Source organism: Muntiacus reevesi, chromosome 14 (assembly GCF_963930625.1).
Source record: "Muntiacus reevesi chromosome 14, mMunRee1.1, whole genome shotgun sequence".
Lineage (NCBI taxonomy): Eukaryota > Metazoa > Chordata > Mammalia > Artiodactyla > Cervidae > Muntiacus > Muntiacus reevesi.
In genome coordinates, this window is record NC_089262.1 from 59662500 (window position 1) to 59682608 (window position 20109).

Consider the following 20109-nt stretch of genomic DNA (forward strand, 5'->3'; position numbering starts at 1 on the left):
AGAATACTCATGTGGGTTGCCATTTCCTACTCCAGGGGATCTTTCTGACCCAGGGATTGAACTTGTGTCTCCTGCATTAGCAGGCAGATTCTTTATCACTATACCACCTGGGAAGTCCATTGGCTGTCCAATTACATACAACTGGTAAACCCTGGTTTTTCTTGGCAGTCCTTTTTTCCTCCCCATTTTAAAAAACCTTTTATTTGGAAATACAGTCTAACCTCAAAAAAAAAAAAAATACAAGAATAAATTAGTACAAAGAACACCTGTATACCTTTAACTTTTTACTATATTTGCATATGTGCATGTGTTTATAATATTTTTTCAGATCTATTTGAGCATACATTTTATATTCTTTTGTCTAACTACAAAAGCGTTTTTAGAGACGTGACCCTTCTGTATCCCTTCTGCTTCATTGCCCTTCCTTCTTAGGAACCAGCTTTATTTTATTAATCTTTTCAGTATATTTTTTAATAAAGATAGACAGATACCTATATGTTAAACTTTTAATTTCCCCATCTTTCTTACTTAAAAGGTAATATACTATATATGTTCTCTTGTACTTGTTTTTTTTTTCAGTTAGCAGTATTTCCTGGAGGTCTCTACATATCAGTTCATAAAAACTTTTCTCATCTTTTTTGTTTTTAAATACCTGCATAGTACTTCATTTTGTTTATACACCTATAATTTATTCACCTATACTTGGACATGTTGTGCTTCCCAGAATTTTGAGTTACAGATAATCTTATTGCATATGTATTTTTAAATTCTTGAGGGGCATATCTTCAGAATAAATTCCTAGAAAAGGAACTCTTGGGTAGAATAATAAGCATGTAAATATTTTTGTTAGATACTGCTATTTCTCTGTATGAATTGTACTCTTTTTTTGTATTTATACCAGCACAGTGTAAGAGTACATTTCTTCACAGCTTTGCCAACAGAGTATATTTTCAATCTTGGATTTTTATCCAGTCTCATGGGTCAAAGATGGTATTTTATTTTAGCTTAAATTTTCTTTTATTTGTTTTGTAATTTTGATATGTATTTCCATGTACTTAAGCTGTCAGTCCTCTGATTTTACTTTCTCTCTTCCGTGATACACACAACCCCATGCTTTTATTTCTTCATTTGAAGACTTAGGTGAGAATTTGGTACTCACAGAACTGCTGGCGCGCCTCGTGGACACCCGTTCTCCTCCTTTCAGGGTTGATCCTCTTTCTTCTGCAGTGCCTTTCTCTTTTAGACATCTTAAGTACGGAGTATCATTTGAAGCTAACTAAAAAGACATAATTTCCCATAGTGTTAGTAATTTTGTTTATCTATTGATATTTGATAAATTATACTAAAATCTCCCAGTAATAGTTAAATTAAGGCTGTTTTGTTAACCTTTAATGTTTTTGCTGTTGGAGCCATTGTTAAAGTTTTTTTTCTTTCCCCATAGAACATTCCTGATGTGGATGAAGAAGGCTATAGTATAAAACCAGAAGCAAATCAGAATGATATCCTTTTAGTATCTGGGTATTCTTGTGGATTGTGTTGGCATATATAAATAGACAGTTATAACAGAATAACCCATTGTTTAATAAAGATCTTAATTTTTAATTAATTGTAATAAAATGTGCCTCTGTGTTCTTTATTTGATATGTTATGAATAAGTTAGTAGTTATATTTCTGGTAAAATCCATCTTACCTTTTAAAGTTTTTGTTCGTTTTTATCAGTGTGTGAAAAACTGGTTGTGCACTAAGATAATCTAAAAAGTCGATTCTTTAACCAATACTCACATACCAAAGAGAACCATTTCTACTCATCTAGTGATTCTGATTCTGAAGACGAAGAACCAAAGAAGTATCGGATAGAAATCAAACCTGTGCACCCAAATAACTCACATCACACAATGGCTTCCTTGGATGAATTAAAAGTATCTATAGGAAATATAACACTCTCCCCAGCAGTATCTGTAAGTAAGAAAATAAACAAGTTTCCACTCACTATATAGAAACCTTTGGTTTTTGTTTAGTAGCTCATCTACCTGCATCTGGATAGTTTTAGGACTAACAAAAATTAAAAATCACTTAATGAAAGAAAGTGAAGTCGCTCAGTCGTGTCCTACTCTCTGAGACCCCATGGACTGTAGCCTACCAGGCTTCTCCTTCCGTGGAATTTTCCAAACAAGAGTACTAGAGTGGGTTGCCATTTCCTTCTCCAAGGGATCTTCCCGACCCAGGGATCGAACCTGGGTCTCCCGCATTTCAGGCAGCTGCTTTACACTCAAAATCACTTAGTAATAGTTAATTGAAGCATGTTGGATAAGGAAATAATTTGTGATTTTTTTCAGCTTTATTGAGTATACAGTTTATAATCTTTATACAAGCAAATGAGTTTGTGAGTTTGGCTTAGTTTTGCTTCTTTTTGAATGTGTTTTAAGTGAAAACATGGAAAATCCACTATTTTTGCCATTGATGTATTTTATAAATACTACTATATGTCTCTGGCAGAATTTTGTAAACTACAGTGTTAACCTTTTCCTCATCTGATGTTAAAGTCTTTCATCCATTTTTTTGGTGTGTTTTTGTTTTTTTTTTTTTTGGTAAGCTTTATTGTAAAAGGGAATTCCATTAAAATGAATCTCATGATTAAATTGTACCTTCTTTTTTTTTCCTGTCACTGTAATTAACGGTTGTTTTCCATAATTTTCATACTGGAAAGGGCAAAGATAAGAGCTCTTAGTTGACAGTGATTAAGTCCTCAATTCTGAGATACTAAACTTGATAGCTTTTGAGGCAGAAAAGCAGTCAACATAATAGATCTTTCTAATGATGTCATACTTTTAAATTCTGAAATGTTAAACTGTGGGGAATAAAAGCATGTCTTAGAATGTCAAGTTAGTTTATCTCCACATACTTAATTGTAGTTGATGTTAAACCTATTGTTCTTGATAATGGAGAATAAAAATTCTCACCATTTTGTATTATTATTTAATTGCATATTCTAAGTAGTTTATATGTATTTGTTGGAAAAAGTGTTTTTCTCCCAGTGTCATCTATTCAGTTCAGTTTAGTCATTCAGTCATATCTGACTCTTTGCGAACCCATGGACTGCAGTCCATCCCATGCATGGGGCCATGCAGTCCCCATGCCAGGCTTCCCTATTCATCACCAACTCTTGGAGCTTGCTCTAACTCATGTCCATTGAGTCAGTGAGGTCATCCAACCATTTCATCCTTCTTCTCCCACCTTCAATCATTCCCAGCATCAGGATCTTTTCCAATGAGTCAGTTCTTCACATCAGGTGGTCAAAATATTGGAGTTTCAGCTTCAGCAGTCAGTTCTTCCAGTGAATATTCAGGACTGATTTTCTTTACACTTTTAGAGTTTGAGAACTGTTTTTTCCACCAAAAAGATATTTCTGAAGTGAGGTTTTATTCTACTATTGTTATTAATGCCAAGGTTAAATCATGGTGCATATATGTATGAAGTCGGAAGTTGTAAAGTCATTAAAAAGTTTTATTGTGTAAGAGTATAACTAATTTAATATATATATGTAAATAAATAAAAAGCCTAGAGGAAATAAAATATTAATCGTCTTATCTTTGGGTAGGGAGATAATTGATGCTTTGTGCTCTTTTTTTTAAAAGAAATGTATTGATTTCATACTCAGAAAATAAGTAATAATCAGAAAAGTTAATTGTTAATATCAGGTTTGAAAAGAGGATCTTGAGAGTATATTTTGTTACCTAGTTTGCTTATCTAGCTTAAGTTGTTTTTTCCTCCAACAGTGTATGTCTTTTAAGGTGTATATATATATATAGATTTTAGATATGATTAAGAAGGGAATAGACAAATTGTTAGAGCAGAGAAATATATTTCAGACTCTGAAATGAATACTGTTGTTTTCTTTTTCCTTTTTTTAACCTATGTTTTTCTTTTTCTTTCCATGTACTACTAGAGACACAGCCCAGTAAGTGCAAAATTTTATATTTTTATTTATTGACTTAAAAAATCATTGTGTATTTAAACATTGCCTTCAAAATATTTGCTTTTTGATTAGCAAGTCATAGTATCTTGCTGTAGGTACTAGTATTTTAAAACATTTCATTTTATTGAATTATTTAAAGGTACACATGTTATGTTTTGACTATAAAACAAAAGGTTTTTTCTGTAATCTTTTTAGCTAAATACAGTTTGTAATTGAACAGGATATACAGAAAACTTGAAATTATGTTCCCAGTGTTAACATTTTATCAAGTAATTTTATTACCACTTTAAATTGTTTGATGGCACTTAGTTTTTGCATTTCTATTTTAGGTGCAGATGAATCGGAATTCATCTAGTAAGTTTGACATTTAAATTGGTTATTTTAAGTCTATTAAAAGTTTATCAGAGAATTTGCTAAGCTTGTAGCCTAACATATGTAGTTGTAGAAATGGCCTATGCTCATCATTAACCATAACAACAGACTAGCAGTATACTTATTTTGCAACAAAAGAGAATTTATGTGTATTATTTCTTTCAGTTTTAAGATGTGCTTTAAGCTTTAATACGTGGCTACCACATTTTTCATAACCAAAGAGCAGCTTCTGATTAAGCTTATGAAACAGTTAAACTATCCCCTCTTCATGAAGCAGAAGGCGCTTGTGAGTTTTAGTTTGATCTTTAAGTCATATCACATTTGTAGTTTTATTATAAAGTTTTTAGAACAGTAACTTAAATTATACTAAAAACGATTAGGGGATGGTAACATCATTTGCAGAATCATGTGTTAAACATAACAGGAATTGAACCAGGGTCTCCTGCATTGCAGGCAGATTCTTTACCAGCTGAGCTATCAGGGAAGCCCAAACGTAACACACGGTGTGGGAAGAACAGAGTTGAGTAGCCCACACCAAAGTTATGCAGTTCTGTGAACAGTGCCTAATAAAAACCAATGACATCAGTCATAATTAAAAATTCTAGCACAGTTGAAAAGACCTATTAAATTCATAGTGAATACCAAACTAAAAGTGAAATTTCATTAATACTTTTTAAAAATAAATGGTAAGTAGCTTGTTGATAGGAGATATGAGGGAAAAGAGTATAAACTCATTTTCAGCAACTGAGTTATGAAGATGAGGGCAAAGTGCAGAAAGATAAAGAACACCACAGTAAACACTTTGAGGCAAAATAAATGGCTGAGAAAAGCCAAATGGGAGAATGTGATATGAATGGGCATTATGTGGAATTTGTTCCACGTAATGTTATTGTTATTCCACATTCGTTATTGTTGTTTAGTCGCTAAGTAGTATCTTAACTCTTTTGTAACCGCATGGGCCCACCAGATTCCTTTGTCCATGGGATTCTTGTCCAGGCAAGAATACTAGAGGGGTGTGCCATGTCCTCCAGGGGACCTTCCCAACCCAGGGATTAACCTGTGTCTCCTGCATTGACACGTGGATTCTTTACCACCGAGTCACCAGGGTAGCCTGTTATTCCTCATAGTTTGCTGTAATCACCCATGCTGATGTGTTTGCCTTCATCAGCTATTTTTAGTGATGCAGAACATTAAGGTGCAGTGGAAATTGCTTAGAACCAACAGAATTTTTGCATTATTGATGCTAACCCCCATGTACCAGTTGCTTATGAAATGATTCATGTTACAAATGCAGAAGGTAGCAAAATAGACTATCTCATAAAGAGACTGTTGCTCTAGGTTGTTAGAAAAATTTTATTTTTCAAAATAAAGTGTTCTTCAAGAGTTAGTTATCTACTTTTGGTCAATAAAATAATCACTAATAATATCTTAGAATTTGAAAAATGCTTTCATGATTCATCAGTTAAAAATCTTGGGTAGTACATAAGCTTTTAAACATCTGTTCTGATTTTTAGAGTTGCATCCCATATTTTTTTATGAACAGCAATTTAATGAATATGATAGTTTAGGTGACTCAAGTTATTTCTTATCAAAGATATTAGAGATAAAGGTTTAGCAGAAATTTAGCTCTTATTTTAATATTCTTAAGCATGGTAGAAAATTTGTTAAAAGGCTTGTTTTCCTTTTCTTTGTGTGTGTGTGTGTGTGTGTGTTATTAATATCAGGATTTAAAAGTTGATCTATGTGTAGTAGTTCTCTTTACATTAAAATATTTTATTGGATTAATTTTTTCATAATATTTTGACTTTTTAACTAGGTGAAGAGTTAACAAAATCAAAGCCATCTGCTGCATCCAATGAGTAAGTTTTACGTTCAAAATCTTATGTAAATAGACTTTATTTTTTAGAGAAATTTTAGGTTCACAGCAAAATTGAGTGGAAGGTACAGAGGTTTTTGCATATATGCTTTGCCTCCACATATGCCAAACCTCCCCCACTATCAGAATCCACCACCAGGGGAGCATAGTTACAGTTGATGAACCTCTGTTGACAAATTGTTACCACCCAAAGTCCATGGTTTACATTAGGATTCACTCTTGGTGTTGTATATATCCTGTGAGTTTTGACAAATGAATAATGACATGTGTCCATCATTATAGTATCATACAGAATAATTTCAGTGCCCTAAAATTCCTATGTCCTCTACCTATTAATCCTTTCCTCCCCACTACATTTAAATTTTAAGTATCCTTTTGTTCTTTCTAGAGAGTTTTACTTTCTCTGTAGTTTTAATTCTAGAAGACTGTTTATAGTCATCCCATTTCCTAAGCTGTGAAATGTCAGAGTTTTTAGATGTAAATTATTTCTCATTTGACAGTATTTATTTCTATGATAATTAAAAAAACATCCGTTCAACTGTATTTGGCTTTGATGTCCTCACTGCTGGTTCTAAGTAAATGATAGTATCCCAGACTCACACTTGTCTATTTTTTTTAACTCTGGTTTATATTGGAGTATAGCTGATTAAAAGTGTTGTGGCAGTTTCAGGGGGACAGCAAGGGGCTCAGCGATACGTGTACATGTACCCTTTCTCCCCCAGACTCCCCTCCCACCTAGGCTGCCACGTGACCTGAGCAGAGTCCCCTGCGCTGCGCAGTAGTAGGACCCTGGTTACTCAGTTTAAACACAGCAGCATGCATGTCTGTATCTCAGCTAGTTATTCTCATGGAAATTCTCTCACTTTTCCTTCAGTTTTGTTTGTGACTTTGTAAAGTAGACTGTGTACTTTATGAACCTCAAGATGAAGTGTTAAGTTGATAAAGGAGATATCAGTTAAGTTGATAAAGGAGAGGACGTGTTGCCAGTTGTTCTTAAAAAGAAAAAATATTTTAAGCCAGTGTTGCATGGGTTTTCCCCCTCACTTCTATATTAGTAAGAATACTTTAAATATTTATTGCATGAGTAAAAGTAGACTTAATTAAATGGATAGTTTGAAATGGAAACTTTCAAAGCTAAGCACTAATTGAGCACACCAGTGGTATTCATTTGATTTTTCATTTTTAAAGATAAGTTGTTTAGTGTTTTAAGACTTTGTTTTCAGGAATCATTTATGCAATTATGATTCTGTACTTTATCATAAGTGTATTTCCATGTGGGTACATGTTGTGATATTGGATCTCTACTTATAAAGTGATTGTAATTTTATTATCGTGGGCCTGTTTTCTCAGATTTCTAAAAAATATTTTAAATAATGGTAGTTTGATACATTAAATTATTTTCAAGTAAGGATTAATTTTATTTTTATGCATAAATATATACAATTTTTATTTGTCAAATATACTTCACTAAAGTTGGGAAAATTAGTTAAAGAAGGGGTACAAAGGTCAGGTGTTCAGAATAGAGATTAAGCATCTTAAAAGGGGTATGACTAGAATGAAAAAGAGAAACATTTATATAAAAGTTTGTGTTAAAGTGAAGAGCAAAAAAAAAAAAGTGAAGAGCCAAGATTAGAATCCTGAGAGTAACTAGTTTGGAGGATTCCAAGAGGTTAGTGGAGGAAAATCTTTGGTTATGCAGCACGTTGAGGTTTCTGAAATGAAAATGTTCATGCTCTTGATTTTGTAGTTAGTCTTGGTAACCTCTCATAAAAAGGCATCTATGACCCAGACATCTGGTGGCCCAGGCAGGGATTACATAGGGAGAAATTCTGCCTGCACGTGATCTACTGCAGTGATCAGACCATTGAAGTTTGTAGAGTCATTTATACACATAAGGCTTAAGCCACCACCCTGTACATAAAAGGTACTTTTTAAAAAGTCCTTTACCTCCTTTCTTCATCTTCGATAATAAATATGGCCTTATAAAATTTCTATCTGATTTCATGTCACTTAAGAAACTTCTGTCCAAGACTGGGTTCTAGATGTGAATTCACAGATCTGACACTGCCTTAGAGTTAGCTACGTGAGTTTAAGCAGCTCTTTTAGACTCCCCATGCTGCTTTTCATTTGTAAAACTGAAATTAATTTCCATTCTGGCAGCTCCTTTGATTATTAGAATATAACAAGATTTAATTAGTAGGGATTAAGCTATTCTCACTTAAGAACTTCACATAATGTTATTGTAGGTTCTGTTTATAGCAGTTGATAAATAGTTTATTAAACCTATTTACCTGCTAATTAAGTTCTTCATAAATTCAACTGGCAGAATATCCAGTTCTTTGATCATATATATTGCTGTTGTAGTTCTTTCTATGTATTCCTAGATGTTATACTAATAAAACGCTCATTTGCTAAAATGCTTATTTTTAAAATGTTCTGATAGGAAAGGGACCAGTGATTTACTTGCTTGGGACCCCCTGTTTGGACCATCTCTTGATTCATCTTCTTCAGCTTCATTAACTTCATCATCAGGTAAATATAGTTTTTTTTAAACTGTAAAGGAATGCAGCAGTTATTTTTTCTAACTGATTTATCCATTACTTCTATGTTGTACTTAACCATCAACAATTTAGCTTGTCCTCTGATCATATTGCCATATAAAAGTAATTTTATACTGATTTGTTAACTTACGTTAAAGACCATAAGGCTTTAAAGTAAAAATTCATCAAAAACCAACTTTTTTCCCTTTGTATATCACTGCACAAATAACAATTTTTAGTATTCAACTGCATAGATGTGTGTTAATATTAACTAGTCCATTCTTGATGTACATTCAAATTGCATCTAATTTTTAGTGTTATGGACATTCATAGATATAACAGATTTTGTCCACACGTCTCATATCCTTATAATAATTTATCAATACAAGATTTAGGAGTCTCAAGATATGCCCATTGATGCTTACTGTCAAACTGCTTTCCAGAAAGGCTTCAGCACTTCCCAAAAACTGCATGAAAGAATTTAATGAATGCATTTTAGTTATTCTTCTGGAAAGAATATGTTAAATTCCTCTTTTCTTCAAAATATAAAATCCCAATTAGTCGACAATCAAAGCGTGTTTAATAAAACTACTTGTTCAAAAACGGAAAATAAAATCAGTCAACAATCAAAGCATGTTTAATAAAACTACTTGTTCAAAAACGGAAAATAAAATCACTTTAAGTTGATCTTCAAACTTCTTTGGGATTTCAGAAATGCTGTACAGTATTTAGAGTTAAGGAAGTGTTGCATGAAGTCCTTTTTATTGTCAGTATTTTATATATGAAAAAATTAAAGTTCAGAGATGATCAGGAACTTCTCTAACACCGTATAAGTAGGAAATGAAGCATAGATTGAAACCTGGATTTTACTAATTCCAAAATCTTCATTCAATTCATCATACTCTGGCAGATTAACCAAATAGTAAGCCACATTGAAACACTTTGCTATAAATACTAAATAAACACTAGTATTTACAGTTGGATTGTTTGGAAACTAATGTTTTTTAGTTTTAGAAATTTTAATTTTAATTTTAGAAATTATGGATTTTAGGCAACCTTAACTGAAACAGTTGAGAATTTTGAAGAGCAAGAACCAGTCATTAAGTAAGACATATTCTGAAGTGGCATTATAGCCTTTCTCATTTGGCTTTTGTTTACTGTTCACTTTTAGGAAACTGATCTTACCAATGGATCTTATAAGTAAAATAATTGTATAGGAAAAACTGAAGTTGTATTAAGGTCTCTTTTTATTTACTAAAAATGTCAGAATACTGTGTCATTTTGTTTTTAGAATGAAGAAGGTCTAATTTTAATTTAGTATTATGAATTGGTTTTTTATCTTTAATCACAATTTTCACATTGTCTGTTCTTACAGAGGTTTCCGTCATACAGAAATTTCTTCATAACTCCACCATTGTTTCTCACTATTTTCTTTAGCACAATCTCTTTCTTTTCAAAAAATTGCTCTTTTCCTCTTGCTACCATCTAAAGAATGTTTTCCCCGTATTACTTTCAACTTCAGGTAAAACAAAAGAGTGATACTTTAGCTGTCATTTGATCTTTAGTAGGTCAGGAGTGATAAAACTTTTTTTTGCTTATTTTAAAATTTATCTTGATATGCCTTTTAAAACCTTTCTATTAAGTCTAAAAAATATTATTTTCCCTTCAAAGAATGTTAGTGATGTTGAAAAGAGTCATTCTGCTGTGCAATAATTATTATTAGGTCTTCACCTGTAATTATTATTAGGTCTTCACCTGGACAGGATATAATTATTGATAAAACTGATGAATACATTATGATGATTCTATTTCATAAGACTGGCTGTAAATGAACTTATTAAATAGGCATTTTTTCTTAAATTTCTTTCCCCTCTTTTTGCAGTACATGTCCTCTTTATTTTAACATCATCTACACCAGTAACCCATTTTCACTTTAGAATGGGCCAGGTTGTCAGATTATTCCCTCCTCACTTTTGTCCCCTCCAAAATGTTAGTTCATTAATGACTCCATCTCAGCTGAACTAGTCTAAGAAAACAATTCCTATCAGTAACTGACAACATTAAACCCTTCAGTGTTTTGTATTTAAAAAACATGCTTAGAGCTTGGTATAGAAGTATTTTCAGTTGCTTTTTCTACCATATAGATTATAAATGTCATATATGTATAACATACATACAAATTTATATATAATAAAAACATGTATATAAAATTTAATATAAATATCTCATACCTGCCTCCCCTTTGATGAGTGCTAGTATGGACCATCTCCTCTCCAACACTGATGTCACCTGTCTTACTTCCTGTGACAGTTTTCAGTTTTACCACTTGTTGAGGAACACATGTACCTAGCACCATCGCTTTGACACCTTGCCAGATCTTTCAGACTTTTACTGACTCTCAGCACTACCTTTTGCTCCTCTGGGAAAACAAGAATAATTCTGGCTTTATATGTTTTGGGGCCTTAAATTTAGTTCCTTATTCTCATAATTATTTTCCCCAATTAGTATAAAGTTTGAGCTCCTTGTCTTGTTCCATGTATTATTAAAATTTTCTGTTGTTGAGTAATTAAAATAATACTAACCTGAAGTAAGAACTATTTGGCTGTATAGATTTATATTTTAATTTTAGGATTTTCCTGTTGCTTCTAGTTCTCAGTTGCTTTCTTCTGTTGCTGCTGTTCTTAATGAACAAAATAAGAACTCCTCTTTTCTCTCCCAGATTGATTTGTCTGGGCTGTGTGATAATTGACAGTTTACTTGAAACCAGGTCAGATTTTGGGTCTAGAAAACCCATTACGAGACTATTCCACCAACCCTCTCTGCTCTCCTGCTGTGATGACACCACCAGCAAGCATAAAAAATTTTCTTCTGCTTCATGGTTGCAAAGTTGGTGGATTTCTTTTACTGATGAACTTGTTAAAATTACTAGTGGAGCCCAGAAGGTACTCCAGAGATTCCATTGTAAAGCTAAATGAAAATACTTTCAGGTTCTCTGGTGCTTTGGATAGATTTGTTTATAATTAATCTACTATAATTTATAATTACTAGATTAATTTATAAACAGTAAAGTCATTGAATATTGCTGTTAGTTTTTCTCAAAAAGCAAATTCTGATTATTTGAAGAAGTGGAACTTGCTACTCCTACCAGGCTTGGATTGTTCCATAGTGAAGTTTCAAGTGTTAATACCTCTGCTATGTTAAGCCCTGTCACAAGCATGAAGTAGCTTAAGTGTCGGTCACTGCTGGTTTTGTTGATAATGAACACATCTTTGAAGTAAATGTGTCATCGCACAAGGAAGTATTCAGCCCTCAGGTTAGTTCACATTTCTTCCAGTGTTCAGCTTCAGGTAGGGGTGCAGCATGAAAGAACTGGTGCTGACTGGAAGATGGCAGCTGCTAAACTCGACTTCTTATCAGGGTTTTACTGTTTGCTTCAAGCAACCTGAACTGTGCTTGCATCTGTTATCTCTTCATATAATCTGCTTTCTAGATAACCCCGTACCCCATGCATTTGCTTTCACTCCTGTGTAACTGCCTTTTTCTTTGGGTCTCTTCCGACCACCCCCACGCGCCTTCCTTATACTCCTCCATTGCTGACGAAGAGTTCTCAGCTCTACTGTTTGCTTTTCTGTGTACGTACTTAGGCACTTTCTTATATTTTTAACATGGCACATTGTAAACTTGCAGAACTTACTGAAATATATTCTTCAATCTGAATTATAGGCCCACGTTTTAGAATAGACCAAAAGAATTTGAAGGTCATTTTAATTAAAGATTATTTAAATGCATTTGCTTCCATTCTACATTCTTGCTTTGATTATGCTAATACATGTGTAACTTTTGATAATATACACTTGAACTTTATTCATTAATTTCTGTCATGCTGAGAGTTATTTTTATTAGGACTACTAAGATTTGTATTTCTGGTTTTTAAAACTGCAACATTTGCAAATAGTGTTGAAAAACATTGAACACTAAATTTATGTAGGATTTAGGAAGTTAATATATAATTTTCTATGTTTGCCAAAAATTAATTATAGTGATTTGGGGAAGGTTTTTGTAAACTAATAAGATATTTTGATTGTCACCAAAAATGGCACAGCATGGTTCAACTTAAAAGTGAGATTACAAGTTTAATTAAGGTAGGTATTTTATTTAGAGTTCATGTTATTACTTTGAAGATGTTGCTTCAAAGACTTGGTCTTAAATAACTGTAAAGTACAAGTATTGGCAAGAAACTAAAGACCTTAGGCCTTAAATTGGTTTATTTTTACCTTATTAGATTTAATTTTTATATGTATAAATAATTGAAGCTAATATAATTTATAATTGTATGTCAATTTTATTGAAAACTTCATTTTTTTCAGGAATATTACTGGTAACTCTGAGAAGAAGAACTTCTGAAAAATGAGCTTTGAATCCTAATGATTCCTCTGTAATGGAATGTTTTTATCTAAGGATTGCTATGTATTAATGATTTTCTTCAAATTCTCTTTTTCTACCCACCAGCCAGGCCCACAACTCCTCTTTCTGTAGGCACCATTGTTCCACCTCCAAGGCCTGCTTCCAGACCAAAGCTTACTTCAGGCAAACTCTGTGGGATTAATGAAATAGTAGGTACTCAGTTTTCCTTTTCATTATAACTGTTTTGATTTAGTATGCAAATGATATTTTTCTATATGTTCCTTTACTGCTAAATCCTTGGCATTTTCTACTCAAGTCTTCACAGTACAGAAAAATTTTCCCTGCTAATACTTCCTTCATTTTCTTATATTATCTCAGTAATCATACCTGTGGAGCAATACCATTGTTCCGGAGAAAGAGATTTCCTAAGAAAGTTACCACATTATGAAAATACAATTCAGACCCATTGTTTCATAATTAAGCAGTTTTCATATAATTCTGCTTAAAGTCAGATATTAAGGAAGAAACGGTGGCCTGTTTTTAGGCCTAGAAATATTCTGCTAAGGGAGTCGTGGTGGACATATAGTCCAGCTTTCTTTATTTTATACATAAAGCATCTGGAGCTCACATCACCTAATTGACTTGTAAAAGTACATATTGCTTTAAAAAAAAGAAAGGTGTTGATCTTCAAAAGTTGTCAGATCATGAGAGAAAACATATGGGTTCTATTCAGAGTCAGGCTCTCCCAAACTAGTCTTCTTTCCTTCAATCTGTTCTACTTTACTTCATCTTTTACTTGCCAGTTTAATTGCCAGAATTAAATTTCTGAGTGTCAAGCTTAATCTTTTCCCCTGATACACATCTGCAGTATTACCCCATAATCCATGTATTGAATGTTTTAGCTGAATCTACAGGGCTTTTCATAAAATTGCCTCAGCAACCTGCATTACCAGACCAACTGTCCAGCTTCCTCCTCTTTGCATCCTACCAGTCACTCAGAAGTAAAGTGAAGTGAAAGTCACTTAGTTGTGTCTGACTCTTTGCGACCCCATGGACTGTACAATCCGTGGAATTCTCCAGGCCAGAATACTGGAGTGCATTGCCATTCCCTTCTCCAGGGGATCTTTACAACCCAGGGATCAAACCCCGGTCTCCCACTTTGCAGGCGGACTCTTTACCAGCTGAGCCACCGGGGAAGCCCACCAGTCACGCAGAACTTCCCACTGTTCCCCAAATGCATCATGCTTTTCTGTGCACCAGTGTTTCCATTGTGCGCCCTCTGTTTGAAATGCCCCTTAGTTTTCTGTGTAGGAAACTGCACTCTCTCGTTAAGATCCTGCTAAATATCAGCACCTAGGTCAAAGCCCTCTTTGCTCTTTACTCCCCACTCCATTATGAGGACAGTGGATTTAATTATTCTCTGCCATTCTCTTCCTTATACCCGTATACTTTTTATATTTCATTTAGTGCATAGATCACATTGTATATACAGTTGACCCACAATTGATTCTCCATTTCTGTGGGTTCTGCACCCATGGATTAAAAATATTTGAGGTGGGGGGAACCTCCAGAAAATTTGCCATACACCAGCAGCTATTTATATAGCGTTTACATTGTATTAGATGTTATAAGTAACCTAGAGATGAGTTAAAGGGTCAGCTGTACTTTTTTGTGTGTGCTCCCTTCACTGTACTATGTCTTAGCCAATTTCATATCTTTAATAGTCTACTAATGCCTTAATACATTATGTCGATGCCCTAACATAACACCTGACACCTCATGTTCTGTACCACCTCCATCTGTATACATCCACAGCCACATTTTTACACCACTGCATTTTTTTAACCTGCTGTCCATAATAATGAGTCATCAGAAAGCCATTCTCTGGAACTAATACCTTATTTGGTATTAGTTATTTGGGGACACAGAGTTTTACTAAGTATAAAGCATTTGAGGCAGTATAATCTAATTTTTATAAAAGTGTTTATAAATTGTTGGTTTTGTTGGTTTGTTTTCTTCCTTCTGTTTTTACGTTCTTCAAATAACTGGGGACAGAAACAGTGTCTGTTACTTCTTTGTATCTAGTACCCATGATTTGACATGTAGTAGGCACTAGGTAAATACTTAATTCATATAACTTTATTAGCAGGAAAGGGTTGTTTTTAGTTAAGTTCAGTGTTCTATATTTTAAAAATGAAACACCTCAGGAAGTATTGCTAATGTATTATTGGAACAGTTATGAATTTAGAAGGAAAAAATCCATCCACCAAGTAAAAGATAAATGAATTAGAATCATATTTTTTGTATTTTTTTTTTAACCAGAAAACTGGGAAGACAATAGAATTAAGATTTTCTCCTCTGAATGGGGTAAACTTTTCTCAGTGAGGAGGCATTAACAATGAATTATGTAGACAGATTTATAAATGCCAAAAGTGAAGCAATATTTAAAAAGAAAGTGCTTGCTTCAAATTAAAAAAAGAGTGAAAGCTCAGATAATACTAAGACCTCAAACTAAATCAGGCAAAGCTAATATAGACAGCTCATAAGACAGAAATGCCACTTTGGTTTTTATCTATAGAATTAACTAAAGTTTTTTAAAGTATTATTTTTCCTTCTTCTAAGGTTCATCTATTTATTGTTGGCAAGAGTGCAGAAAAATATTGTCTTATATTATTATAGGCAGTAGGGTAAAGTGAGTTACCCAAGTGGGAAGCATTTGGCACTATGTATGAAAAACTTTCATACTGTTTAATAATTTAACTTCTGAGAATCTATCTTAAGTACACTTTTTAAAATACAGAAAAAGTTGTATATAAAAGATTCTTTTGACAGGATTATTTTAAAATAGTCTTTCAGCTCTATGGCATCTAATTGTGAGTTTTAAGAAACACAATAAATTTTGTTTATTAATAGTATGTTAAAAAAAAAAAATAGTATGTTAAAACTAATCTTACTTGATACCCAAAAATACTCTCTGATAACTGGGGGATTGTTTGAGCATTTTGGTAAATGACATTTTGTTTTTAAGCCCAGGCCATTCAGCCCACCTGTAACTTCTAATACCAGCCCACCTCCTGCTGCTCCATTAGCACGGGCAGAAAGTTCTTCCTCCATCTCATCTTCTGCTTCACTAAGTGCTGCCAATACCCCCACTGTAGGTAAGTAAGTATCGCAGATTGCATGCAAAAGTTAACATATGCATGACAGATATGATCAGGTTGATTGATGGTAGTAAAGTTTTAACATTTGACATTTTGGTTTTTTGAAACACACCTGGCATTATCAAACTAATAATGATAGTTTCTTTTCTTTTTCACATTTTATATTATCTGAGTAGAGAATTTTAATCATGATTAGCACTGTTAAGAATGCATCAAACTTATAAACTTTTGCCCAATATGAATACAGTTGAAGGCAGAATATGATGAGGTACTTTCTACTGTGAGTTGATATTTGCATTCCTAAAAAAATTTGTTTTAAAAAGCAGTTGACTCTGTGAAAAGAAAGAGGGCTTTGTGCTTGCGGTGTGGTCCTTGGACCTGCAGCGTCTGTCTGTATCACCTGGGAACTCAAGTTAGAAACTCTGGAGTGGGGCTAGCAATCTTTGAATAGGTCTTCCAGGCAATGCTGATGCATGTTAAATTTCAGAATCTCAACTCTAATTAAGCTGATTTAATTATACTGAATTTGATTTGTCAAAATTCAGGAGATGCATCTTCTTTGTGTATCCATTATAAAAAATGGCATGAGCGGTACAGGCTGAGAGAAATGATTTGATTTCTAAATGTCTGAACATGGTGTTACTATTTTATTTTATATACCTTTGTGAGCATACTGTTTTTTCCATTTTCCAACTTTATGTAAATAATATATTCAATAAGTATTTCTGTTTGCTGTAACAGGCATTTTCTTTTTATATTTTGTTTGCATATGTGGTTTTCTTACTTTTTGTTTCCATAGAATCTGTGTTTTAGTCGTAAAGAACATAGATGGGTCCTGTTAGAAATCAAGCAGGTCTGAGTTACCAAAATTGCTTTAGTCTTTTCCCATTACCTAGATAATTCATAAGGTTTTCTGTTTGTAAAGGAAACTTTAATTTCAATTAAGTTGGAAAATATTTATTTGTAGTTTTAGCCTGTACTGGCAATAGGAGAATCAAAGTAGGTGGCATTGATGGTACAGGCATGCAGGATGTAATGTGGACTTTGTGCAACAGTTTCTTTAAGTCAACCTAAAATGTTCTCTTTCTATATTGTGATATTTATTCAGCTCTCTGTTCAGATTTAAGTTTTTGATGATTCTTGTTCTTGAAAGTATTTTCTTTTCCTGCAATATTTTGTTTTATTTAAATATGATAGAAGATGATAATTTGATTGGGACACTCTCTGAAATTGAAAAGCACTGTGAAACTTCACAAGGTATTGTATCGAAAGCAGATGTATGTGTTGACTAATGATCCTGAAGTATATCTAAAATACTGTCACCCAATTTTTCCTTTTCCAGCAATGTATGGTGCTTCAGAAATCAAGAATAACTCTAAGGTTTAACTATCTCAATTTTGTACTAATTATGTCCAGTTTCTATACAGGATCTATTGATGATACTGGATAAATTATAAAAATATACAGTATTTTTGCATTATCTTCCATCCCCTCGCTCTTCTTTCCTGTTAAGATATAACAATAAATGTTACCTCTGGAGCTAACAGAAGCAGAGAAAAACTGATCAGGAAAGAACCAGAAAGAATATATGAGTGTAAAGAAAACTGTATTATAAAGACATCCAAAGCAAAGGCTGTCATACAAAAACCACTCATACAGTGAGCTGAAGTTAGAGGCACGGAGGCAAGAAGTAGTAGGGGGTAAGCACCTGTTTTTCACGCCTGAGCTGAAAGGAATTCCACAAAAATATACTCATTGATTGTTACAAAGGTAGGTACTCTTTATTTCAGCTTTCTCTGTGTGCATTTTCAAAACACATACAGTGTTTAAATATGCAACAATTAAGTCAGAATGCATATTATCCTTAAAAAGAATATCCAAGGAATTATTTCTATACAATGAGTTATTCTGAATAATACAGTACACATTTAGACTTTTTAGGGACTTAAGTACATATTTCCTGTGTCAAATGTTTTAAGTATGCATATGCAGTATGGTCTTGGAAACAAAAATGGAAAATGGAGGATATGCAGAAATGTTAAGTAGATTTTGAGTTTTTTCCCTAACTCTCCAATACTTTTTCCTTCTCACCAGTATTTCAGTAACAGGCTTTACAATTTATGGGGAAACTATTTCAAGAACTGTCATTTTATATGCCCAAATTGGATAATTGAAAAGAATAACTGTAGGTTCTTTTGATTTTTAATGTCAGAGCAGTAGCAGACATTAATGTTACCCTGACTGTGTGTAAATACTCACAGTATTTGTAGATTATTTAAGGGAAAAGATTAATTTCATATTTAGGAAAATATAATTTTCTCTAATAAAAGATTACTGTTGCCTTCCTCTTTCTCTGAAAATATGCTTTCCTGAATTTCTAGTGACTCTCTAGTTTAGAAAAATATATTTTTTAAAAAATTGAACTAATTTAGATTTACAGTGAAATTTTCCCACTGCATGAATGTGTGTTTGCATAGTTGTAATCACATATCCTAGAAACTACTGCCTCTTGATCAAGCCCTTCATTTAATTATCTCTCACCTCATCTTGAATCCCTGTCAAGTCATTTGTATCTTCAATCCAGGATTCACTGTGTTCAGTGATCTTGCAGAATGAAAAACATAATCATGTTTCTTTTAAACATTTTCAGTGGCTTTTAGTGCCAGAAGGATAAAATTAAAGGTCCTCCATGTCCTCTCTGGGTCATAAACACTTCTTCAGACACATTTTCATGTCTTTTCATCACTCAGCCTATCACCCACAAAGTATGTTTCTGATTTGCAAAAAAACTACTGTGGTTCAAAAAGGCACCATTTCTTCCATTCCTCTTTGGCAAAGTGTCTGGCATATATTAGTGCTTAGTAAATAGTAGCTGTTGTGATTTTGTGAATACATTTTATTATTGAGTTTATTTTTGTATGAAATTTTAAGTTGTCTTGTTAGAGAGGATTTACTTTCCCAGTGACCTAGAAACAGCAGTTCCTGTTTCTGTGTATTTTTAATCACTGAGCCATTTTTTTTTAAATTATAAAGAACCTTGTAAATCATAATTTGTCAAAATCTTTAACATTATAAAATCTTCCTGTCCTCTAAAGGTAACAAAAGCTCTTTCTCATTGTTTGTAGTATACTAAATTTAGTTGCAAGGCAAAGAAAACTGATTTTTGTCAGAAATAATATTCTAGGTATCACGAAGTAACTCACATTGAAATAAAAATACCTGGTGGATGTGAACATTGTATAGTGTTTACATATCAAAAACGTACATTTAGATTTCAGAGTTACGTGTTGATCTAGGTTATTTTTTTCTTTAACAATGAATAATTATTGATTTATTTCTATAAAATTGCATCATAAATTATGTGTTAAAAGAAATGTTCCACTTTCCAGTCAGTAACAATAATGGTAAGGCATAAATGAGAAGAGTACATTTGGAAAGAAAAAAAAAAAGGCAGTGCACTATTTGAAGGGATTTTTCTGTCATGAAGTAAAACCAGATACTTTGTATAGGTTTTTAAAATACACATGCATTGTTTACATTTTGTTATGCTTTTAAAACATGTATGATTTGTCTCTAAAGATATCTTACTAAGTGAACTTTATGTCAGGAATGTTACACCCAAATGATGTTATTAGTCATATTTCAAGGAAGGATAATATGGGAATACAGTACAAGCATTAGACAAAGAAGAGGTAAAAGAGAATTACAGCAACCCACTCCAGTGTTCCTGCCTGGAAAATCCCATGGACAGAGGATCCTGTCAGGCTATAATTCATAGGG

General features: G+C 33.1%; 1 protein-coding gene across 1 annotated transcript in view; it reads left to right on the plus strand.

The window, feature by feature from the left end:
- The window catches only part of FCHO2 (FCH and mu domain containing endocytic adaptor 2), a 129054-nt gene that overhangs the window by 83580 nt on the left and 25365 nt on the right, over positions 1-20109 (plus strand). Inside the window, exons 12-19 of the mRNA XM_065905781.1 lie at positions 1442-1510; positions 1794-1958; positions 3947-3958; positions 4306-4330; positions 6165-6207; positions 8668-8756; positions 13274-13377; positions 16197-16326. Coding sequence (XP_065761853.1) covers positions 1442-1510; positions 1794-1958; positions 3947-3958; positions 4306-4330; positions 6165-6207; positions 8668-8756; positions 13274-13377; positions 16197-16326 — 637 coding nt within the window. The remainder of the gene's footprint in view (positions 1-1441; positions 1511-1793; positions 1959-3946; positions 3959-4305; positions 4331-6164; positions 6208-8667; positions 8757-13273; positions 13378-16196; positions 16327-20109) is intronic.